At 37.2% G+C, this 26,157-nt stretch overlaps 1 protein-coding gene across 2 annotated transcripts; it reads left to right on the forward strand.

Moving 5' to 3' along the window:
- The first annotated feature begins 1,199 nt into the window (after positions 1-1,199).
- On the forward strand, positions 1,200-25,382 carry LOC119546756 (lachesin). 2 transcript variants are annotated; one of them, XM_037853287.1, is made up of 10 exons: positions 1,200-1,422; positions 7,008-7,682; positions 12,171-12,277; positions 14,409-14,625; positions 15,502-15,660; positions 15,746-15,874; positions 21,247-21,397; positions 21,497-21,639; positions 23,360-23,491; positions 23,649-25,382. In XM_037853287.1, the coding sequence occupies exons 2-10, from the start codon at positions 7,352-7,354 to the stop codon at positions 23,885-23,887; spliced, it is 1,608 nt and encodes a 535-aa protein (XP_037709215.1). In that variant the 5' UTR covers positions 1,200-1,422; positions 7,008-7,351; the 3' UTR covers positions 23,888-25,382. The 2 variants fall into 2 exon arrangements, with proteins under 2 accessions (XP_037709215.1, XP_037709216.1); XM_037853288.1 differs by having other exon boundaries at positions 23,709-25,328.
- The last annotated feature ends 775 nt before the right edge of the window (positions 25,383-26,157 follow it).

A 26,157-nucleotide genomic window follows, 5' to 3' on the forward strand; every position in this document is an offset into this window, starting at 1 on the left:
AGTCAATCGATAGGTATTGATGAGAACAATACATTTCAGTTAAAATTTTTAATCTAGCATCAAAACTGTAGGAGCCACAGTTTTGGGCGGTTTGTGGGCGTGGCAATCTACTGAAACAAACTTGCGCTGCGTAAGAAGCTCAGGAATCTGCACGCCAAATCTCAATAGTCTAGCTCTCATAGTTTCCGAGATCTCAGCGTTCATCCGGACCGACAGACGGACAGACGGACAGACGGACATGGCTAGATCGACTCGGCTTGTGATCCTGATCAAGAATATATATACTTTATGGGGTCGGAAACGCTTCCTTCTGCCTGTTACATACTTTCCGACGAATCTAGTATACCCTTTTACTCTACGAGTAACGGGTATAAAAATAAGTCTCGCACATGAAATCGTTGCATTCCGAGTCCATAAACGTGAACTTTTTAATAAACTTTCTACCAATTAAAAAGCGTTGCTAACTCATTCAGCCATAAAACACAATTATCACCCTCAATTAGAGGGTCCTGCATCAGCGAAAACCGAATAAGCAAAGCTTGCAAATTGAATATCTCAAATTAATTGCACTTTTTCGTCCAAACTACGCACAAGGACTTTAAATCAAATGCAAATAAATTTAATTAACTTGTCTAATTAAATGTTTGCCTTCAAATAGCAATATGCAGCAAGCCAACAACCTCATGTGTTGTGGGTAACGAAAAATGTGTGTTTGATTTTGTTTTCATTTTGGCGTAATTCGATTATTATTAATAAAAGGGTTCACCCCGCAGCCGAAACGAGCCAAAAGGTTCGACAGCGAAATTGGCTTCCAACTCGAACCTCAATGGGGGATTTTGGGGCAGGGGGACCATTGGGCATGGGTGGACTCTGTTAACATTTTTGTCGCGTGTTTTGCGGTCTGTTGTTGTGGTTGCGGTTGCACGCAAACTGCAAGCCCCCGAACACAACCAGGATACCGCCAGCCAGCAGCAACAACAACCAATGGCCAGCATCCCGTGTCCTTTGGTTGGCTTAAACCGAACCGCCACTTCGGCTCGCTCTCGGCTCGTCCTGGCCTGTTATCACTCGTCCCACGCGGCGTATACGTAACAGCGCTTTTCATTCGTTGGATTTTCATTGCTTGTTGTTGGTGGAAACCCAGAGACCGGCTCTGTGCTAGCCCTGAGTGTCGTCGGCAAATCAGTTTCGCAACGGATTCTGCACGAAGCGGACGCGTTTTGTCACAGTGTCCCTGAAAAACGTTAGTGAAGGATCACGGCCCAAAGAAAGTCGTTCTCGAGTGCCATGTGATCAATGATAAAGTGTGGGCATCTGACTTAATGTGATCGTGCATTTTACATTTACAGTGTGGTGAAAGATGGCACAAACTGCTTACCAATAACTTGTTGATAACAATTAAGAAATATATTTGTGAAGCTTGTAAGCACTATATTCTAATCTGAAGAAACTGTCAACAATTGAATATATTTTTGAGTTTCTTGGAAAAAACAAAAGAAGTAGCCTGAAAATCACGTATTAAAATAAAAGAAAATCATATTCCAGTACCTTTTCTGCATGATAAACAAAGTCTTGATAAGGGAAACAAGTTGATCATCAGATGTTCTTATTGCACTGTTCATTACATGTTACACTCAGTTTCAATTAAGTCCATTTAAAATTACTCAAAGAACAGTTTACACATCTTTAAAATTGTAAATGGAAAAAAAAATAGGAAAAATATCATAATAATTCATTAAGTTAACATTGAATATTAGAATTATTTTTTCTATCACTACTTGTAACACTTTCAACCCTTTTTGAAAAATAAGAAGGATATGTGTTTTTTAAACTGACCAGTTAGTAAATTAATTAAACTTAAATACATTTTAATTAGATCTTTTTATTATGGCCCACATCAGGCTTAATTTAAGAGAGATATACAAAACTGTACCCTTCAGGAAAAGTTTTAATTTGACATGGGACATGGGGATGAGAAACAATTTGGGGGCTGTAGATTCCTTAAAGTTAATTAAAGTCTCCGATTCATCATAGTGTCTGTTACTCAAACAAACTCTCAAATAACCGAGCACCATTTTAACGTTAACCACAACTACAATCCGGACCACACTCACATGTCACTTGTCAGACACTCGAAATGGGTAAACAATTAACAGTTAACTCTGCTAATGCACATTTCATGCCAACAAAAAGTAAACAAACAGCGAGACTAACTCCAGGACCCTCGAAGTCCTGAAATCCCAAAACCGGCAAACACGCACACAACGGCACTCGTGAATCTCTGAAAAATTCCCTAGTAAACTTATAAGCGAATAAATGAATCCACTAGAGTTCACTTTGGGACAACTCGCAAAAAGAAGCTGAGGGGAATTTTGTTGCGATTGATAAAGGATTGCAGTTGTTGCCACTGCAACGCAGCGCACAACACACAAACACAAACGAAAACAGCAAGGCAAATATAAACAAAGAATTTAGCTTAAAAATACATTAACCCACTGCTTCCATGGAGAGCCGGATACGCAGGAAAAGGGCCAGGACCCGCCTGCCAACAGCTGGAAACTTGCATACTTAATAGGGTAGAGAGAGTCACAGTGTGCGGGTACAGTGAAGCTTAAATAGTGCTGACCACTGCTGGATATATATTTTTTTCGCTGAAAAATATATGTACATGTTAAGAAATAAACTTAAACGAACACTTAGGATGGGTCATTATTATTTTAATTATGATGTATAAAAATCCTATACCATTTTTTTGCGAAAGTATGTGTTTTAGTTTTTTTTATATTTGTCCGTATAAATTGATATTAATCGAAAAGAATAAAATATAATATTATACATTAAAGTTGAAACTTCCTATTTGGACCATGGCCATTTTTGTTCTTGTCAACCGATAATTCGAAAGGTTTTGATCGAAGTCAGTTATTAAAATCAGTGTCATCCATTTATTAGGGAAAAACTACTTTTGTTTATTTTTTGATAATTTTTTTTGTTTTTAAATTATTTATTTTTATGGAATAAAATGAATACCAAAAAAAAACAAGAGAGAACGCTGAAGTCGACGGCATTAACTATCAGACACGCGTTTCTCAGCTAAGGGAAGTACAAGGCAGGTGGAGATAAGCAAACAGCAAAGCAACTGTTCCCAAGATTGCACATCAAGCTACTGCGCCACCTAGCGTCAATTCCTTTATTTGCTTATAACTTTTTAATGGTTGATCCGATTTGAACAATAGTTGGCATATAAATGTATACTTATAATCACAGCAAAGTCCCATTTAGTCTTTTACAAAATCTTTAAAAATGTAGGAGCTAGATAGATCTTACTCTAATGCGCTGCCCAAGAACTACGCAAGAACCTCTAAAATCTTAATTCCAACTTTCTAGCATTTTAAGTTTTCGATAACTCAGCGTTCATACGGACGGACAGACTGACATGGCTATTTCTACTCGGCTTTCCTGTTACATACTTTCTGCCGAGTCTAATATACCCTTTTAGTAACTTTTTGCATAAAAAAATAAAAATAAGACAACTTTTAAGGATAACCGAACCACTTAAAAATCAGTTCATTATATTTATTCGAAAAAGTTTAGGGTGAGGTAATGAGCGTAGACTCCCCCAAAACATAACGATAGTTACGATCGATTCGTAGTGAAACCAACATACTATTTTATTTAAAATAATCTTAATTTTGTAGCCTTTGTGTTTTATGTAAAGTAATTACTCAGCCTTGAGAAAGAACTTTCAATTTAAATAAAAGACGAACAAAGCAATTGTGCGTAGTCTGTATTGTGTCGCATTTAGTCTCCACTGTAGACGGGTTGTTTTGCATTCAAGCATCATGGCAGATCAATGGCAATATATAGCTCATGCTGTGGGGCAGACGAGTAAACTACACACAGAGCAGTAGAGGGATAGAAGACTCCAGGATGTCAGCTGTTGCAGAACTATTTGCCAGCAGTCAGTGCAAGGCTTATTGCCTCTTTATTTATTTCCATCTTTTTTCGAACTCTTTTCTGAGTTCAGCTTTGTTTCGTTTTGTTTGCTTGAATTTGGTTTGTCGTTTGCTGCTGCTAACTTTACAAATTGTGCAGATGTAAGCAAACAAAACTGCAAACAGGGATACTGTTGATGATGATGACAAAAATATGGATATTTTGTGTGATAGAGCTTTAATCGAAAGCAAGAATTTATTGATGCGTTTATTTCGTAAATATATATTTTTTAATATTGCCAAGATTAAACCAATTTTTGTGCAAATTCAACACCGTAAAATAGCTAGAGAAATTCGTTGAACCCAATAAAATGTTTATTATACACATTTAATATAGTCTGGCGAATTACCAATATGTTTTTCTCTCGAACATTTAACAAGTGTAGAGTCACTTAATATATGATAAGGGACTCGTAAAGTAACTCTATCTTATTATAGTTGAAGTTTAATTTATACAATGTTTACGTATAAGCATTTTAACAGAAATTCACGTCCATGTAACAATATTTCTTCCTTGTAGTACTTTGTAAAATAAATACTTTTGGCCACAGGTATACTTAACTTCTTTTTGCCGCCAACCTTCTTCAAACTTACTTTACGCCCCCCATTACCATGGAAGTTAAAAGCTGTCAAGCATTAAGCAAAGCTTAGGAGAAATCGCCAGAGGGCAAGGACCACATTTTGCTTAGGCTGCTGATTTACACAAAAGGACACGGCGAGGCTGTCAAGGCTTATTATTGTTTACACAATACCTTTTAAGTAATACAAAAAAATTTCAGTGAAGCTTAGAAGTACCACTCTAAAATCCATATAATTGGTACAATCCTTATTGCAATACAGAAAATATAGCAAGTTAATTTTAAATTCATTAGCTTTCATCTAAACACTGCATAATTTTAATTTACATCCGTTTTGCTAAGCTTTCCAAAAACCCACAACAGTTATAAGCCAATTCGTTTTACCAAAAGTTATCATTCAAAAACAAAACAAGCCCAAGCCAAACAAACACTAAATAGCCTCATTAAAATTTAATTTCCTAGCATAAAAACAAAGGAAAAACACAAACACATTAGGAACAAGTTCGCCCCCAACAATTTATTAATTTAATTACAAACACTTTGCCAAACTCATAAAAAAGTGCATAAAATTTGTTGGACTTCTTTTTCTTGTTTTTGATGGTAAATCTGTTTTGGTACGGTCCAAAAAAGCTTCATCATGTGTGTAAGTGGTGATGTAGGAGGGGAAAGGGGCAAAAATTGCTTAATTTCATAAGCGAGTCATAAGGGAAAAAGTTTTGTCTCTCCGAGTCTGTGTAAGTGTTTGCCAAGCTGCGTGTGGACCCTACAAAAAGCTGAAGGCGACACGCTTAAAAGCCATAAAAAATACATTTTTTCAACAGAAAGTTTTGGATGAGATGGCCAAGAAACAACGAAACATAGTAAACGACCGTGCGTGACAGAACTATAATGCATAAGATTTAGATATTGATATTGATTTTATCGTGCTTTGTTAAATATATACCCATAGTTCTTCTATTTTGAAATTCACATAAAAGAACTATAAAGAAAAAAAAGTTTTATTCAAACTAGCTGAGTATCATAGTCGATGCATTCGACTTTTAATATTCTCATTTCCTTTCGGATTATTCCTATGGCAGCTATAGGATATAGTTGCCCGATCCGGATCGTTCCGACTTATATACTACCTGCTATAGAAAAAAGACTTCTGGGAAAGTTTCAATCCGATAGCTTCAAAATTGGTAGACTAGTTTGCGTACAGGTGGACGAAATGCTGATGAAGAATATATATACTTTATAGGGTCAAACACGTATCCTACACTGTGTTGCAAACATCTCACTGGAATCATAATACCCTCAGCAAGGGTATACAAATTTTCATTTATGTTCCTATGAGAAAATAATATTTTTAGCAAGATGAAAACAAAATATTATTTTTCACATTTGCTGGCAAAAGTTTAGAGCGGAACGGACTGTATTTCAAACATAGTAACTACTATATATTCACATTTCTGTTAGCGAAACTTAAGATATGCATTATGAAATTGACAAAAATAAAGTTGTAAAAGTCTAAAAGAAAGTCAGAGAAGGATGGAGCAAACGAAGAAGCCGAAACTTAAGATAAACAACAAATGAAAAGAGCATTTAAATTAATTGGCATAAACTTGGCTCTCTGCACATGTGGTATAGAAACTTTTATTTCTCCGACATTTCCGAAAGTTTGCAGACTCTAGTACCTTTGCTATCGAAGATAAAAAATGTATGTTTTTATGAATTCCGGTTAGGCCTTTCCCGACTTTTAATTTTGTCCGCAGATAAACTATATCAAATAGGAACATTTATCAACAGGCCGCCAGAGGGCGCTCAAGTTCCTGCTGCAGAGGCAAATCTTTATGACTTTTTGGTTATTCCGTTGGCTCTTTTTCTCCATTTGGTGGCTTAAACTTTGCTGCAACACGTGCGAAGCGCCTACGCCAAGGGGCGTGGCAGGCAGCTGGCATGCGGCTCCATGGCATAATATTTTGCCAAACTTTATTGAATTCCCCAGCAAATCTGCATGGCATCTGTGTGCATGCGTTGAAAGTTACTAGACAGCAAACAATTGGGCAGGGAACAGGAAAGTGGGAATCCAGTGCATTGAAAGCAAATTTATGGGTTCTAAAGTCAAATGGAAAACTCGAGAATTAAGGCAGTTTTTTTACATTCCCTTTTGCGTAGGCAAATGGAAATATGTATCACTAGAATAGAGTCAGAATTGAAAGTTGGAAACGAATACTAAAATTTGTCAAAGTTTTAAAGAAATTGAAGGTCTTCTACATATATTGTATACACGCCAATTCTTAATTTTATGGTTTAGAAACAAAACAAATTTCAGTTGTGATTTTTAATTTATTACATAGTTAATATACGAAATACAATTTATTTTCTCTAAATTTAAGAGTTATTTTATACAAACATTACCTTAAAAAGATTACTTTCTACTTTAATATTATTTTAGGTGTGGAAAAATAAACGTTCAAAATTCTAAAAGTTATAAGCAAACAAAATGGTTTTACAAGATTGGTTTTGCGTGAACGCAGTAAATGCTTAACAAAAATAGTCCAGAGCAAAAAATCTAAAATTTTGTAATTGCCACGAGCCAAAAACTGCGATAACACAACCGTGTGAAAAACTGCGAACAAAAGCGGAAACACAAACAAGCCCCGCGGCGTTTGGAAAACCAGAGCGGCTGAGAGGTGGTAAAAACTGAGCCAGTAGATCCGAGAGGATGCACTTTGGCCAGGAGACGAGGCCATCATTGGGGCTCCTGGCTGTGGCAGAGTCGACCGCAACGGCAAGTTGATGTTGCCCCCGTCCTGGCATCTAATTGGGGCCCTCCTCGTGCTCGCGGCAACAGCGGGGGACTCCAACAACAAGATCATCTTGCCGCAGATTCTAAACGGTGGCAGCGGCGGCGGCGGCGGGGGCGTCGGAATTGCCCAGGGCAAACATCCGTCCGGCACCAAGACAGTGGTGGCTGGAGCGGTTCCAAATTTCGGAGGAGCAGCAGTCGGTGGAGCCGGAGGAGGGGGAGGACCTGTGGCTGGCAGCGGAACCGGAAGCACGGTGGTCGGGAGCAATGGCGTGATTGTGGCCGGAGGCGGGGCCAATGTGCCCACTTCGAATTTAAACAGTGAGTATCTGCCATAACACATCTAAATGAATATTAAGCTCATGTGATATTATTACACTGGTGCACAGAGCTTTTGAAACCATTTAAAATACTTTACATTTTAAATACTTCCTTTATAAGGTAAAAACTTACCAAAAGAATAATCGTTGAGAAGCAAACTTAATTTTTATAACATATTCCATATAAAATATACTACGGATGACCGCAACGTTGTTTCTTTATGAAAATTCCCAAGAATTCGCGTCCCATCTATTATATTTTATCGTGAAATTCAAGGGTATAACCCTATTAAGTTTTTTTGTTCGGTAACTACAATTAACTTACCCAAATATTATCTTATTACATTTATCTTTTTTAAATTATAGATCCTTTTGGATTAGTCTGATCCTTTTGGGTCATCATTTTGAATTAAAGTTATTTTTTGGCCTATATTTTAGGAAACATTTCACAGCAAAAAATATGTATTTATTAGCTTTCATTGGCCGAAATATATGGAATTCTGATGTTTACCAACGTACACCACCTACCCATGTTTTTTCCCCTGGCTGACAATTTTGTAGGGCAGTGTAAATACTGCAATCGCACTTTATCCTTATCCGCGATTGCCTTTTGGCTGCTTTTCGACTCCCGCTGCCTGATGCCATCAATAACACTCTGATACCACGTAGGCAACCAAGGCCCCCGCAGCCAATCATATTTGTACAGACAAATATGGGAAAGGGGGCCGATACCCACAGATTCCAGGGAGAGGGAGCCCCAGGGCAAAGGTGATACAGGGCTTTATGCCAAAAATTGAAAGCCACCAGCACAGAAGAGCCAGCTTATATAGGTAGCAGTACACAGATTTCCCTATGCACACAAACAATTTCAGTGATATGAGGGTATCATAAATGTAAAGTAAAATTTTTGTTTATAAACAATATTTTTAGAAAAAAGTCTCAGTCAGGTATTACATTAAATTTTAAATTTCAAATACAAAATTTATTTTCTGATAACTTTAAGCGTAAGCAATTTTTTTTTATTATAGCTTACAATTTTATTACATTTAGTCACAAATTTTTATTTCAAATTTCATTTCTTCTCAATTTGAAACATTTTTATCAGAGCAACTTTAAGGAGATTGGCCTTTGAAATAATTTTTCCTGAAAACATTTCACCAGCACAAATTAAATTTATTTTAAAATGTAAATCTATTTTGTTCTTTGCATATATTGAAAAATAATTTATTCATTGTAATCCGCTCACAGCCAATTTTATTGAGACTAAAAATGTTCATGCTGTAAGAAAATAGTTCCAAGTGTGCTTATGTGAGCCGAGTGACGGTGAAAAATAAAATCAGGAATGGCAAAAGAGCCGCGGGGTTAACACGCCTCCAACACCGATTTGCCACTCAACTCCTGTGAATGCCGGCTGTCATTGTTCTCAGGTGCAGTGGCAACAAAAACAGGAGAAACAGGACCAACAACAGCAATAATGCCGTTTAACTGCGCGCAAAATTCATTCAGGCAGCGCAATTTATGTCGCAACAGGCGACATCCACCGCATCATCCCCGTTCCCAACCCCATCCTCATCCGCATTCACATCCTTATTCCCATCCTGTGGGACATTCCCCCACCGATTCCCACGCCCTGCTCCATCGTCTCAACTGCCGATGGCCAATATCATAGCCAGCGTGCTTATGCATTGCAAGCTGCGAATTTATTCATGAGTCGAGCACCTTAACTATGCAGGCAAAAATGCAATATCAACTTCAATTAAGTGTTGAATATTTAGTTGAAGTTGAAGTTGAAGGCATTCATGACATGAACAGTGATATTGATATGCATGCTTGCATTGTTGCACAAAGAAAACGTGGAGCTATTTATAAATATTTCTGAGCCTTGGCTCTTAAGACATTTTAAAATTATTATACTCAATAAGATACAGTACATGCGATAAAGGAAAGTTGTTGTGATACTAAACCAAAAAAATTGAAAAGGTTTTAAACTAACAAAAAACAATCTTAACCGTTAACGATTATTAAAATTATAATGATAATATATAATAAACATTAATTTTTATTTAAATAACTCTTAGGCTGATTAATAATATTCGTGAAATATTTCTTTCAGGTTTTTAAACTAACTACAAATAAAAAATGGCCTTACTTGATTTTTAAAATACTCTTTAATATTAGATCTTATCACTTTTCCTGGATATTGGTAAAGGATAAAACACCTTTCCCTTTTAAATTCAAGTTTATTGCTTTCCCTTAAACTGTCAACTCTATCAGAATTCTCATCCGTGTTTTATGAAACTTAGAAATTTGTATCAATGTGGTCATAAACGTTAACCATTACTAAAATTATAATGATAATTTTAATAAGTTAAGTAAAAAACTCTTTAGCCTAATAAACATAAATAATAGTTCTGAGATATTTCTTTAAAGTTTTTAAACTAGATAAAAATAATATTATGACCTTTCTTGATCCTTAAAATATTTTTTAAAACTAGAAAAATCATTTTTCCTGGATGTTAGTATAGGAATTAATACCTTTCTCTTTTAAAGACAAGCTTGTTGCTTTCCCTTAAACTGTCATCTCTATCAGACTTCTCATTTGATTGTTTGTTGTCTCTGTTTTAGGGCGTGGTCGGGTGGGCGTTAGGGGCATCGTAGCGGAAGGCTGAGACCTCAACAAAATTTATATGCAGACACGCGCTCTGGCGCGAAAATTGCAGCTGGATGAAATCCCATGATTATGCAGACCGTTTTCCCCTGCTGCCAGTGCCATTGCGTAAATGTTGCACACCAGACTTGAAACAAGAGGTCACCGTTTTTTCCCTTGGCTTCTATTTTTTGTCACTTTTAGTCACTCAGAGAAAAGCCAGATATGTAGTTTTCATCCTGGTATTAAAAGCTTAGAGCTACATATTGTAAAAATAATATTTCAAAATAAAGTTACTAATACTTTTTTATTTTATAGAGTTTAATAAGTCAATTTAAATGAGGAATGTAGGCTTGAAACATTTTTTCTAAAGCCTATTTTGAGCCTGTCATACAATCATGTCAATAACTTTTTCTGCGTAACATAAAAAAGTATCACTTTTAGCCATTTTGTGCAACTCTTGTGCTATTGTTTCATAATTAGTTGGGCTTTACTGCAGGGTGTGGTCAAAAAGGCGGAGTGGTTAGCACATTGTTTGCATATCGCCCATGGCTTCGTGGAGTCAACCCAATTCTATTGACTTGTGCACATTTCAATTGGGCAAATGAGTAACTCTATATGTGTGCGAGAATTCAGATGTTTGAGTTTCAGTTTATATTGAACATATATACATATGACTGGCAGGCACACCGGTCATCATAAATAGCTAATTAAGCTAAAGCAATAGTTCGGAAGCGATTCTGGGCTGTGAAATTTAGTTGCAAGTATAAAGTGTGCATTCGTGATTTCTAATTAAAATTCACAATTTTCCTATTTTCTTTTGATAATTTGAATTTACAAAGACAAAATATAAACCGAAACATGTGAGTGTTTTATTTTATATTCACTGAATATTATCAAAACTATTTTTCATTTGATTATAATACAATATTTAAGCCGTGCTTAAGTTTTATGGCAAATAATCAGTATTACAAATTGAAAAACTACTAAATTCACTTCCATTGCGTATTCAAAAGTCTTTGACTATCCCTCTGAGCCGCATTTTGGCTTCATTGAAAATGTGTGATTTGTTATGCATAATTGTTGCCTTTTCAGGAATGCGATTAAATAATTGCAACGCAAACAGTTTAATTGAATTGCCAAAGCTATTTCGTTAGGCTATCATGCTCAAAGCAAACAAAAATTGAATTTCTATATTACATATTTGCTTAGCTCAACTAAATTAGCAGCTAAATGAATGAAGCCAAGACTCCGCCTCTTATGTCCCCCCGCCGCCTGTGGAGTATCAATATTTGTCTGAATAATAAAGGAAATGCTGTTAGAAATGTTCACAGTCTCTTCCATAGCGCCATTTAAATGCATTTCGACAGAATTGTGCGGTCATTAAAAGTTTAATGAACGCAGCTGGACCAGCGAGTCAAACTTTCCGCATCGAGTGTTGCAAAAAAGAGTTTAACTTGTTGATGTTTGAAGCAAATATATAAATGAAATTCACTGTACACGAACACGTGTTTAATTATACTCGATGTTGTTCGATTGTTCCTGCAGGCGAATTCCCGCACAGCAGCAGAAATAATGAGTCAACGCAAAAATCAATGAAATAATTATTCTGCACCCCCGAAAGCCATTTTTCCACACCCACGTGCGAATCCAGAAACATTTTTACAATTAATTTTGCGCGCATAATTGATTTTTATGGTTTATTTGATTATGCAAATTCATGAGCAGCATATTGACATAGAACTTAGTCAAATAGGAATTCAATTGAATGAATATTTCATGTACTAAATTAAAATAAATTCATTTTTAAACGTTTTTCTCTCAATATATTGTGTTTTACAGTTGTCGTCGAAGAACCCGAATTTACTGAATACATCGAAAATGTAACTGTACCTGCTGGACGTAATGTTAAACTCGGTTGCTCCGTTAAAAATCTGGGTTCATATAAGGTGAGAACGAAATGCTTTATTACTATTATAAAATTTTCGATATGTTAATTAAAAAGAAGTCTGGACAGAACAAAAAATACAAAACCTGTGCCATAGCAAATGCAATTTTTATCGACATGTAAACAATTGTAAAAAACACCTTTAAAATAAAATTGATAGTTTACAAAATTTTATATTTACCTATCCATTTTATTGAACCCATTTAGGTAGCATTGAAAAACCTCTTTATAACTCTTACGTGCATTGGTTCAAGTAGGAGTTACCCCTAACTCATCTTGTAAATGGTAATAAAATAACGTCCCATACTGTTTTTAAGCCCTTATAACTTTGTGGTCTTAAATGACGACAATGGTATCATACCATTGGCAACTTAAAACCGCAGTAAAACTTGGCAGAAAAGTGCTGACGTCGAATCGCTTAGTTTTTATGCATCATTAGCCGCTTCCTTTTGGCGGCGAAAAGAAATCCAAACAGAGCAAGAAAAGCAAAGGGGCCACGATAAATGGTGTTGTACGAGGGACGTGAAATGATTTATTAATTAAGCAGCTTGTAATGAGTGCTAATGATTTGATTACTTGGCATAAAAACCATGTCTTAAAAGATTAGACCGGGAGTGCATAGCAAATGAGCTGGCAGCGCGATGAGGGATGAGCCCGTTAATTAATTTTCATTGAATGCAGCCTGCACAATCTCGTCAAATCAGCCATTCAGTCTATTGAAGCCACCCGAATGCCACTGCTTTTGACGGGGCTTAAGCTGATCATTACCGCGAATGGCAGAAGCGGCTTACTCGCACCGACTTTGGGCATCATTAGGGGACACTCAAAGTGCTAGATTCCGCTCTCAAGTTGCCATCATCATGGCTGGCCTTGTTAGCGAGTTGGCTCCTAAAAACCCATCCAATAGTCTGTCGGAACGCAGGAAATAGAATCAAATTGAGGTGTAAATGAGAGCAACAAGAAAGGTGTGCAGCAAAAAGAAAAACGTGCAGTGCATGCAAGAAAATGGGGAAAGCCCTCGGAAAAACCTCCTGGCCAAGATGGAGAAACCGGAGAGACCCGGTTTAGCTTTAGTCGAATGGCATGTTTAAGTAGCTGGGCGTCTGTAAGTAAGGCTCCTTCCAACTCCCTACATATATTGACTGCATGTAATTCATGGCTATCACCACACACATGTACATTGTGCACAGGACTCCGGGCTTTTCCCCCTCCCAACATCCTGGAACTTGTAACCGGTTGCGTTTATTTTTATATGCGACACTATGATGCAATTTTCTCGCTTCCGCTCTCAGCCACCTATTTCCAACTATTTTTTCCCTTCCCATCCATTTTCACTGCTGATGCTGAGCTGTGAAATTGCTGGGTGTTCCATATAGAACGTGTGCAGTGACAGACCGAAAAAAATAAATGGACGTTGGGATGTTATTAAAAAGTTCCCGTTTTTGTAAGTGCCGGCAGTGGTTAAAAGGTTGCTAAATAGACAAATTAGATTAAAAGTAAATGCATTTAGCACTTTTTTACCTTCTTGTGATGCAACGTGAATTTTTTGTAACTCTGGTTAAAGCACCACATATGCCAGGCTTATTTACATATACCAAACGAAAAATGATTTTGTAAAGTTGAAAGTTGTGACTTTTACTTTAAATACATATAAATTTCTTCTATTAAGATCCCTTGCTATGCACAACAAACAACTATGCTTAAATATTTTAAATATAATTTTTAATAGCTTCGAACGTAACTAAAATCTACATTTTTATTTTGAACTAAAAGAAATATTTTGAAATTACACCAAATCTAGGAAACAATAATATTAATATAAATATATTTTAAATTACTCGATATAAGTTATTAAGTACTTTCAAAGTACTACTTTGATCAGGGCTGCGAACCACTCCGGAACTGAACCACTTAAAACCTTATCAATCGTTTAGGTACGAACCCCGAACCGAACCAAAGTCAAAATGATTGATATAAGATTTTGAGAGACCAAAAAAAATGTTTAAGTCTAAAATGTGTAACGAAAACACGACTCTCGAGTCTCTTTTCGTTTATGAAATCGATTTTTCCAATGCTGAAGATGTTCTCATAAGGGAAAGTGCAATTAAATAATTTCTCCATCTCCCTTTCAGGTCGCCTGGATGCACTTCGAGCAGTCCGCCATCCTGACCGTGCACAATCACGTGATCACGCGCAACCCGCGAATCAGCGTCACGCACGACAAGCACGACCGCCATCGCACGTGGTATTTGCATATTAACAACGTGCACGAGGAGGACCGGGGTCGCTATATGTGCCAGATCAATACGGTGACGGCCAAAACGCAGTTTGGCTACCTGAACGTCGTCGGTAAGTTATGGGGAATCTAATCAGGTGCTTTGGGGATTTTTCGGGGCGGTGGCGAGCCCACGAAAATCCTGTGCAAATACGCGGCGAATTAAAAAATAATTTATATGCCTTAAAGCCCAGTGCAAACATGGCCGGAACGAAAACAAAAACGGGAAAGCGGGAGAAAGCCAGCAGCAAAGTGGAGTCCAGAGTCGAATCCTGGATACAGGACGAGGGCCACTACCCGGAACGGAGCACAGTTCAGTGAATCCTTTGCACAGGCGAAATTATTTTCCCTGCCTGGGCAAACAACAAACAAATTATTAAAAATGCATGCGATATTTGTGGAAAAGGGAGCGAAAGCGCGTGCTTTTAATTAAAAAATGTGAGAAAAAGAAACGAAATTATATGCGGACAATGAAAGTTATCAAGCGAAACTTTAAAATCAAGCATTAAAAAAATAGCCAGGAAAAAGAGCCAAAGTTACATCAAATGTTTTTCTAATGAAATTTATTATTAAAAGCCCCCTGAATGGCAAAAATAACCAGATAATTGTGTTAGCTCAAAAGTAAACACCTGGGTTTTTTTTGACATATATTGAGCATCCAAATAAATGGGAATTTAAAAAGGGGGGAAGTGAAACATTTTAGTAACAAATGCATTTCGATTTAAGCGAATAATGAGAAATTGGAAAATAATTGCTGTGCGAGAGCCAGGGTTCATATTAAAAGCAATTTCCTGATGCCAAACTAGTTGGCAAATATTTATCATGCATAAATACGAGGGCAGAGTTCAATTTTAAATGGGCGCTGACTGCATCTATTTAAGAGGATTACCGGTGTGCAACAGTTTAGCGGATATTGCAGATTATTCCCTTTTTCCCCTGATTTTTCGCAGTTCCCCCAAACATCGACGACTCTCTGAGCTCCAGCGATGTGATTGTGAGGGAGGGGGCCAACATTTCGCTGAGGTGTCGGGCGAGCGGGAGTCCCAGACCCATTATCAAATGGAAGCGCGACGATAACTCCCGCATAGCCATCAATAAGAATCACATAGGTAAGTGCGGATGCACTGCATCCATCATTTAGCGCTGTCCCCTGTCATTTCCCATTAATTTTCCCCCGTTTTCCCCCTTTTCCAGTGAACGAGTGGGAGGGCGACACCCTCGAGATAACTCGCATCTCCCGACTGGACATGGGCGCCTATCTGTGCATCGCCTCCAATGGGGTTCCTCCCACGGTTTCCAAGCGCATCAAAGTCAGCGTGGACTGTAAGTACCTTTGATCAGATTGGCACTCTTTCAAAAAATTATCTAGTGACCCTTCGGACCCCTTAAGTCGGAACATTTTAACCACTCCGACTATACAGCCACGTTAACAGATTTGTTTTCTATTCTATAACGTGTTTACGAAAGTTGACTAAAATCTAAATACAATCGCTGTTGTTTCTAGTCATATTCTGTATTTTTCCATTCTGGTTTTCAATTTATTTTTGTAACGTACGTACTGGGAATTTTATTTTGCTATCGGGTTTATTTTTTGTATACTTCGTGATTCGTTGCCGCTCATATTTTTATTTGTCGGCAGCGGATTAAAGTCGAGAATCCAGCCATACAGGAAAAATCCGCGGAGACCGATTGAAACTACTATGGAACTAAATTTACCACTACTATTTATTGTTAATATTTATTTCTTAAGCCAATATTTATATTTCCTTTATATTATTTAGCAACTGGTTAGTTTAGATTTCGGCATTGAAAAATTACAACATTGTTAGATTATCTTTCAAATTCTACGAGTATTTTCTTAAACAAATGTTTTTGATTAAATTTTTTGGGTAAATATATGTAAGTGAGTGGCTAGTGTGAGCCTAGTGAGCCTAGATTAAAAAACATGTTCTTAAAAATGATTTCAATATAGTAATTTTATTTTATTTTAAAAAGAACCTAAATAAACTATGTAATTGGTTTTTAATAATGTTAAGGAAGGGTTTCTTAGACTACATTAAAATATACAAGATATTAAATAATTTTGTAAGTAGATGAGGTTAATACAAGATATTAAATAATTTTGTAAGTAGATGAGGTTCCGAAGTAATACTATCTATTGTATTAAAATATTATTAGTTTACAACTTCCTTGGCATAAAGGGCACTTTATCACAGCCCACACATGCCTTAAAGCTGCTTTTCATGTCTCAGTATAAAGTCCCCTCAAAAGTCCCACAAAGAGGCCCATGGTAACGCCTTTTTTCAATCGGAAACACACTTGTAGCTGCTGCAGCTTGTGGCTTAAACTACAGCAGCTGCACAAAAAAAGAATAGACGGAATCAAATCACTGCGTTTGCCGTTGTGCACTTTTTTAAGATTTATTACAGGCGACAGACACATCACATGTGCTGTCAAGTCCTGTCATGCCCTGGGTTGTGGGCGGCCTTTGGGGGGCGTGGTCGTGGTCGTCACAGAAATTTGCTCGTTTGCTGTCACTTAAAAATGCCGCAAGCATAAATCTATTTTTGTTTTGTACACGACATTCGCTGCTGTAACCAAACAAACCTCCGCCGAACAGTGGTTCCAATTCCCTCCTCGCAATAGTAAGCCAAACTGGGCTGAAACCAGTTCCAGTTTCCGTTAACGGTCGGCAGTGGCTAACCTCTGGCCAGCAAAAAGTGCAATACAAATTACACTTGTGTAAGGGGAGTCGCAAAAAAATTGGACAAATACAAACAGAGGAGTCGAAAATACCTTGATTGCTGCAGATGGCCTCCATGAAAAAATAGGGAATTGTTCAATGTGTGTGCCGATCCCCTAGATAGAATTGGTGTATCTAAAAAAATGGACTAGTGGCAAAATTTAGGATAAGCCCAATATTTTGTTATGTGAAATAAAATGTTGTGGGTGTTATTCAATGAACATTGGGGTGGTTTCCATTTTCATTAAAATTTTAAAGGTCCTTATTACCAACTTTTCCAAAAAGTACGACTTGAGTCATATAGCGCATATCGAAAGAAAAAACGCACTAACTCAAAAGTGTATTACTCATACGCACTGTTGCATTTTAGAAAATATATTATTGTTATATAGTTCGCCTCGACTTATTGTTTTTATTATTATATTCATATTTTAACTGTTATTAACCGATATCAGAAAGTTGCTGACACATACATTGTATAAGTTATTTTAAAACAAGGAAGAACGCTATAGTCGAGTACCTCGACTATCAGATACCCGTTACTCAGCTAAAGGGACCAAAGGAAAATGGAGATATGCAAGCGGCAAAGCGAGATTGAAATGCGCCACCTACCGGCGGTAGACAGATTAAAGCGATGTGGGCGTTAGCGTGGGCGTGGCAAAGTTTTTTTTGGATCAATCGATAGGTATTGACGAGACCAATACATTTCAGTTAAAATTTTTTATCTAGAATGAAAATTGTGGGCGCCACAGGCTTGGGCGGTTTGTGGGCGTTAGAGTGGGCGTGGCATATTCGCGTAAGAAACATGCGCTGCGCTCAAGCCTACTGAATCTAAATCTGGAATCCCATTTCTCTATCTTTGATATATTTCCGAGATATCCGCGTTCATATTAACGATTTTTTGAAGTAAGGGGGCGGTTTGTGGGCGTTAAAGTGGGCGTGGCAAACTTTTTTTTGGTTCAATCGATAGGTATTGATGAGAACAATACATTTCAGTTAAAATTGTTATTCTACCATAAAAACTGTAGGAGACACAGTTTTGGGCGGTTTGAAGGCGTTAGAGTGGGCGTGGCACTCTACTGAAACAAACTTGCGCTGCGTAAGAAGCTCAGTAATCTGCACGCCAAATCTCAATAGCCTAGCTCTTATAGTTTCCGAGATCTCAGCGTTCATCCGGACAGACGGACAGACGGACAGACGGTCAGACGGACAGACGGACAGACGGACATGGCTAGATCGACTCGGCTAGTGATCCTGATCAAGAATATATATACTTTATGGGGTCGGAAACGCTTCCTTCTGCCTGTTACATACTTTCCGACGAATCTAGTATACCCTTTTACTCTACGAGTAACGGGTATAAAAAGCTTAGTACTTTAATACATATTTTCCACATCCTTATCTGTTTTGAAAACGCCTAAAAATATGGAATCAATATTTTTATAACGAAAACTTTAATCGATATCCTCTCGCTTTTCTATTTTGTCTAAAAACATTTAAATCTTTTACAGCTTTTAGAAACGTTATTATTACTGTTTTTCCATTTACATACTTATCCCTACTCAATGCACTGATATTCTTTTGCAATCGATGATTGCCCATCGAGGATAAACGGTTCCAGACGCAACTTTTAGTGCGACAATCAAGTCAATGCCATGATTCCCATTTCGACCCACACTAATTCCACAAATATTGTCCCAGGATTTTTTCAGTATTTTCCCCTTGGCAGTGCAATCAATGGTCCACAACTGTTCGACAATGCTGCCACTTGAACAGTAATCCTCTTGGCCATCTTCCAACCCCTTAACGAGGCTTCATTAACGGCTAATTTTCAAGTTGTTTACACTCGCAGTCAGCTCACCTTTTTTTCCTGCCACTTTCTATGGAGCCGGGGCGGAAAGAAAGAAAGAATGTCACTCAATGTCCAGGCCACCTTCCCCAGGACCGGGCTAAATTATTGTTGACTCAACGCGAGTCCTTGTGGCACTTAACAGCTGCTTGACTCGCCTTCCTGCTTTCCCGGCTCTCCATTCCATTCCTTTCGCCAATATTGTCGCCACTCAATTGTAATTTAAATCAGTGCCCGAAAGGAGTGGAAGAAGCTGTTATCCCGGACAAATGTTTGTCCTTTCATTGCTTTCCCGGCTCTCTAGGAGTCCAGGACACCAGGACTCGAGTCTGCTTTTTGTGTGGGCAATTAAAATGAATGGAAATAAAGAAAACGACAACTTCAAGGTGATTTCTGCTTGACTTTCGCTTAAGTCCCGCTCGAAAGTTGTCTGGGGAAAAATGAACAGAAATTATATCAATATAGAATATCTGTACTGCATACGAAATTAGTGGGGAAAATGTTTCGCTTTGGGTTTTTGCCTTGGACGGTTTCCTTGGGATTGGCACAGGTTAAGGGTCGTTTGCAGCATATGTTGCCCTTTTGCCGGCGAAGTTTTCTGTTCCGTTTCTGTTTCGGTTGCACAAAGGCAACAAATCAGTATGCAGTCAGAAATATGTACATATAGGAGCCGTCGCTCTCTCTTTTCCTCCTCGGAACCGGAAACAGAAACTGAATTTGTTGCTTCCTGCTTGCTAAGCAACGCACGCCACAAAAATAAACGTATGCGTGTGTGCCTCGTCGTAAATGTATGTGTATCCTGGCCAAAGGACATATGCAAGCTGTCACAGTTGTTTTAACAAATTGTTCCGGCTGCCTCTGTATATGTGCTTGCCCATAAGTTTGAAAAATCAAAGAAAAATGTTCGTGTTTATATTAAAGAAACTGCCAATCAAAATATTATTGGTAGATTGGAAAATCGGAAAGGAAAAGATGAGAAATGGCATTTTGTATCTCCTCGGGCAGATCTTTTTAAGTACCCACTAACCCACTTGACCCAACTCACTCACAGGCTAATTAAGCTGCTCACTTCGTCACACTTAAGCTGATTTTTATTAAAAGGATTATACCCAACCCGAAGGGCTCTGAGCACCTCATTAAAAATACACAAGATCCACAAGATACTTTTCATAAGCATACAGAAAAGCCAGCTAATTTGTGTCCAAGCTGATTAAAAATTCAATTGGACCAAAAGGGGGAAATCCTTTTCCATGCCATTTTCGTTAGCCTTCAGCTTAATTGCCAACTCTTGGTGGACATAAATCAACAAAAGGTAAAACAGGCAGACAAATGACAAGGCAGAAAAACTCCCGAAGAAGAATATCCATTGTGCCCCTTAATGATGATGAGGGAAATGCTGATGACGCTCGGATGCTGACAATAACTATGGGAAAAACGTAGTGCTCGAGTGTTCATTAGTCTCACTCTCTGCGACGTTTCCCCATTTAATATCTTAATTAAAAATGTGCGCCAAATGCGCCTGAAGTGCGGGAATTTTTATGTTTCGTTTTTTGAGGTGGCAAAGGTTGGATTTCCATAGATGTCCTCGCACATAATTACAAAGGTGCAGGCGGTGCAAGCTGGCTGCCGACTCAAGATTGAAAAAATCCCGAATAATGCTATTCATAAGATTTCGTTGAAAGGAAAATAGTTTTCTTTTTTCGCTTTAGCGAGGCTCAAGAACTTTCTCCTGGTGACTCGACTTGACTTGCAATTTAAATGAAAATCAGTCTGAGGAGAAAATGCCTGCTTAAATCAAAACTAAAATAGAGCATTTGCATAAACCTAAAAACAGCAGGCACAAATCTATATGAAATATATGCATATATACTTTGTGGTCGTGAAACTTTGTTGTTTGTCAATATAAAAATGCGAAAAAATAACTTTGAAAGTTGTCAAATGAATTATAGAGAACTTGACCACAAGTTTTTCACCGAGCTGAGTTTATGAATTTGCTGAGTTTAACTTTTTTGATTACAGAAATGGTTGAAGAGCAGTTTTTATTACAATTTAATGGTATTTTTAGGAGGGTTTTTGAACTTGTTTGGTTTGTGATAATTTCAGTTCCTCCTATGCTGCTTATACCTCATCAACTGGTTGGGGCTCCAGAAGGTTTCAACGTAACCATAGAATGCTTCACCGAGGCACATCCCACATCTCTGAACTATTGGACACGTGGCGAGGGACCAATCATCCACGATTCGCACAAGTACAAGTGAGTAACTAAACTATATAGATATTAAGTAATAATATCCAATAAATAAATATATTCATCCTTTTAAATGTTTTTTCTCTTAATATCTTTTCCTTACAGAGTTGAAGCTACAATTGGATTGCCAGCTTATAAAACCCATATGAAGTTGACCATCATAAATGTAAGCAGTGGTGATGATGGTATATACAAATGCGTGGCCAAGAATCCCAGAGGCGAAACGGATGGCATTATAAGATTATACGGTAAGTCGAGAACAAGAAAATATTATAAGTGCAATAAGTAAATTAAGAAGTCGGAATATACAAAAAGAATGCACTTCTTTCTTAAAGTTCTACAATTGCCAGTTCAATCCCAACTAATTAAGTCCTCCATGTCCAGCGGGTCTAATAAGAGACTCGAGGCATTGAAAAACTACCGCATTGGCCTTAACACAAATTGACAAATCTAAGCCATTTAGATGTTTGTCCGTGCCAGGGACAAAGCCAAATCAAAGGGGAGTATGAAAAAAAACCTCAGCCACATCCGTGGCCTGACTTAATTGCCTGTCTACGAGTAGGCAGCCGGGCAGGACCCACTCTCCTTTGTACTCTGTAGAACTTGGCCCGAATGAACCGAAATGGTCCCCCAAAAAAATGGGGTAGGACGAGCTGGTTGAGCGGCCATAATCAAGCCAGTGAAAAATCAAGTCACGTCCCTCTACCAAGGTGTGGAATTTTTGGCCAGGCTCCTCTGGCTTATCCTGGCACAAGGAGCCAGAGAAGTTTCCTTCGGCTCCTTCAGTCTCATATGAGCCAACGGCGAAACTTGGCTTTAAAGTTGATATGCGTGTGTGTGCCACAAGATTGGTAGCAATAGCAAGTTAATATCACGTATTCAGTTTAATTACGTGATGGATTCGATAGTAGGGAACGGTTTTAAGTTATCGATTGGGAAATCGTTATTGCTATTTCTAGACATTAGGTTCAAAGTCGTACTGAGATTGAAGTTCACAGATGAAATATAGCATTGGAACCATTAATTTAAGAGAGTTGCAAACCATATTTTGCATTCCATGAGTACATGTTCGCCATTCAAATTATACCAAATAGGAAATGTCAATTGATATATTAATGAATTTTAAATTTTCGGAAATGGGCATCACAATGGCATCGCGCCCAAAGGTACATTGCATATTAAAATATTTGCAGAATACAGCATTGATTTTCCAAAATGACCGGGCGTAAATTTCAACGTTCGAATTATAATTTCAACAAATTGAAATGGGAAGCGAGCGAGCCAAGGGGCTTTAATTATGGACAGTTTCCAGGGAGGTTCCGCAGCGAACAAAAATACATGTGCATATTGACACATTATTATGAAAATACAAAATAATTAGCATTTTGCATAAGCCACTGAGGTGTATAAAATACGCAACGAGAGACAACTGCAAAAATTATTCAGAATGAGACAGAAAAAATCAGTAAAGTGAGACTGCATCAAAATTTAAATAAGTACAAAATAGCAGAAGGCATAAAAAACAAATGATACGAAACGTGCTGTAAATGCCAAATTGAAAAATGTAAATTTTATGAAAACAGAACATTTTTCTACAAATAGAACATTTATTGTTGCTATTGTGCGGTGTGGTGTGTCAAATAAATGCAAAGTAAATGAAAACACAATGCAATCCAATGGCATAATAAAATAAAATTGTCCTTTATACAGGACTCAACTGTGAACATATTTATTTAAGTTCAGTTCATCATTATTATTTCTTAGTAGGTGTATTTAAATTGGTTTAAGTGTTGGCTTAAAGTTTGGATAATTGAGATTAACAAATACTAATTCAAATTTTTAACGAAGAAGAACATTTATACATTTATATAAAATTACATTTATTTATCAAAACCATATTTATATTATTATAATATTATATTTATAAGAAATAACAATAAACAAAAGTATTTAATATATTTTTTTTAGTATCCTATCCTCCAACTACTGCCTCATCGGGTCTGTACTCCACCGATTCGCATTGGGGAGAGAACGGGATCAACAACAATTACGCATATGGGGGTTCCGACTCCACACGATCGATTTATGCGCAGGATAAAAGTGAGTGGATGATAAATACATCTCTACATTATATTTACTACCCCGAAGCACCCTGATTGTATCACTGAATCACTATTTCCCTACTCACACGATTTCTTCGGCTTCTATTTGTACTCTATTTCATTCCATGCCCACCATTTCATGGCCATCCATTCAGATACGCGATATCAATCGAATTTGAACGAAATCGGTTTATCTGAACAAAAATCCTTCCTAGATAAGACGCAGAATCCGCTGTTGGCCAATGGCAATGCCAACGAGGCGGATGCGGAATCCAACGGATGCGGAATCCACACCCCTTCGATGGCCATTGCGTGGCCCTTCGTCGTCATCTCGACACTATTGTTAACAATCCGATCTGCGGTTGGTTCTAGCCCTAGCGTAAGTCTATGTTAGTTAATGCAAATCTAGCTTAGAGTTACCTATTTCAAATATGTATGGGATTAGCTGTAAGGCTTCACGTAACATTAGCGAATAAAGTATACAAAAGTATGTGCGTGTAATCGACTAGTCCCTAGTGAAACAGACCCTAATTACGATCCGCCCTTCCCCCATATATATTCCAACGTATGTATGTGTGAGACACCAGGCCCGAATGAGCTTGGTAAGCATATGTATAGCCATCAATCACAAACCCTAGCCGGGAGTCTATATACACACTCGTATTCGCATCTATGTCTAGGAGGTAAGATGAACCAACCAAAGGGTAAATGCAATTTCATTTTGCTTTCAATGCTGTGCTTCAAACTGAGAAAGTTTCATAGTTATCACATAATATACCATGGTCTATATAAATATGCATAAACTTCTATATATTCGTGCGTTAAACGCTGCTGACTCACACTTGCATATAAGATTACAGACACCTAATTATATTATTATGCATATGCCTTAAGGATTGCAAGCTGAAATGCAAATTGAACTTAGAAAAATAAGGCACCACACATATCGATCATGGAAATTGTTTATGGAAGCCAAAAGTACCGAGACACGTATACATTTTTGTAGATATAGGGACACATTATGCAATCTTTTGGTTAATTTTTAAGTTCCTTTTTCAGTCGATTAAGACAACATTTAATATAAGAAGTACTTAATATTTAAAAGCCAAAATGTCGAGTTAATGCTCTGTCTACCATTCAATTATATAATTTAAATAATCCCCGTTTAATTTCGTTCATAAAATATTTCTACCGCAGCTCATCAGATTAAATCTTTTTCGGACATCACAAGCCAACAATTTAATTACAATGTAACTAATGGATTAATATTATTGTAAAGATAAAACGAAATGTTAAACATTTAAGCTAAAATAATATAAAATTAAAATTGTGTTGCTTTAAATACGAATTAACATAGAAGCAGGAAAGCATGTTGAATGATGAGAAATATATTTGAATTGACGCAGAGCTATGGACACAATTGAAAAAGATATATACATATATATAGCATTATATACAATTATAGACCTACGTATATACAAAGAAACACACGCATACACGGACTACACTTATATAACATGTATTTAAGCATATAAAATGAGTTGTAACTGAGGCATTAAATTAAATAAAAATCCCAAAAAGACAAATAAAGCAACTGAATGGCATTAAGGGGAGAGTCACGGAAAGCAATGAAAGTGAGCAAATTGAAATAAAAATGCATCAGCCAGGCACAAGAATGATGTGTTAAATGCTTAATTAGCAACCAAATTAAACATCGCCCACGCAAACAACACCAAACATTAATATTAACAAAAACAAACAACAACAATAAAAAAAACTCTGCAAAACATTAATAAACAATTAACCTGGTTGCATTTTTTTATGGTCCAATCTAGCAAGTTGCTGGAACAGGCCACGATGACCAATTCACTCTGACCGCATTTTATTCGTTATGCAATTTTATTGTATCCATTTTTAATACCCGTTCCAACAAAAGGTAGTTACCATAACAACGGTGATATAAATAAAGAGTTCGGGGAAGCACAACTTGTGTACCCTTGAAATGACTATAAATATTCCTTTTCCTCGTAAGACCTCGAAAAAAACAAGGTCCTTATTTACTTTTCTCTCCAAGTCCTTCTAAGCCAACTCTTAATTTAAGCTTAAAATATATTTAGTGGGAAAATAAAAACTTGATCTTGAATTCTATATTAAAATTTTTTTTTTATCCATACAAATTCTTAGTACTAACCATGGGTTTATAAGCTTTTCTTTTAAAAACTGTGCGTCCAACTTCTTGCCATAACCATAATACCCCCTGCAAAGGTAGAAAATCATGTAAAATTGCGTAAAATTGCCATATTCAATTTAATTATTATGCGGACGTGTGATGTCTGAGGGTTGAACAGCAGGGATTGCGGGATGGGAATGGCGGTGTGTCACTTGAATTTCAATGACACAAACGCACCAGACTCTAGCATGCATTTTTCATTACGGTTTTTAATCATTTGAAAGTGCAACCTGGACTGCCATGGTTAATGAGGCATCCCTGCGGATGCGGACGATCATGATAATGGTTTACCGAAGCTTACAAATTATTGTCGCCTCCGGATATCGATTATAAAGTTATAGTACAAATAAGAAACAACAAATGTTAATTAAATAATCTGTATAATTGTTCAAAGAATTATTATTTTTTTACATTAAAATATGTTAAGTATCCTT

This window comes from Drosophila subpulchrella, chromosome 2L (assembly GCF_014743375.2).
Source record: "Drosophila subpulchrella strain 33 F10 #4 breed RU33 chromosome 2L, RU_Dsub_v1.1 Primary Assembly, whole genome shotgun sequence".
Lineage (NCBI taxonomy): Eukaryota > Metazoa > Arthropoda > Insecta > Diptera > Drosophilidae > Drosophila > Drosophila subpulchrella.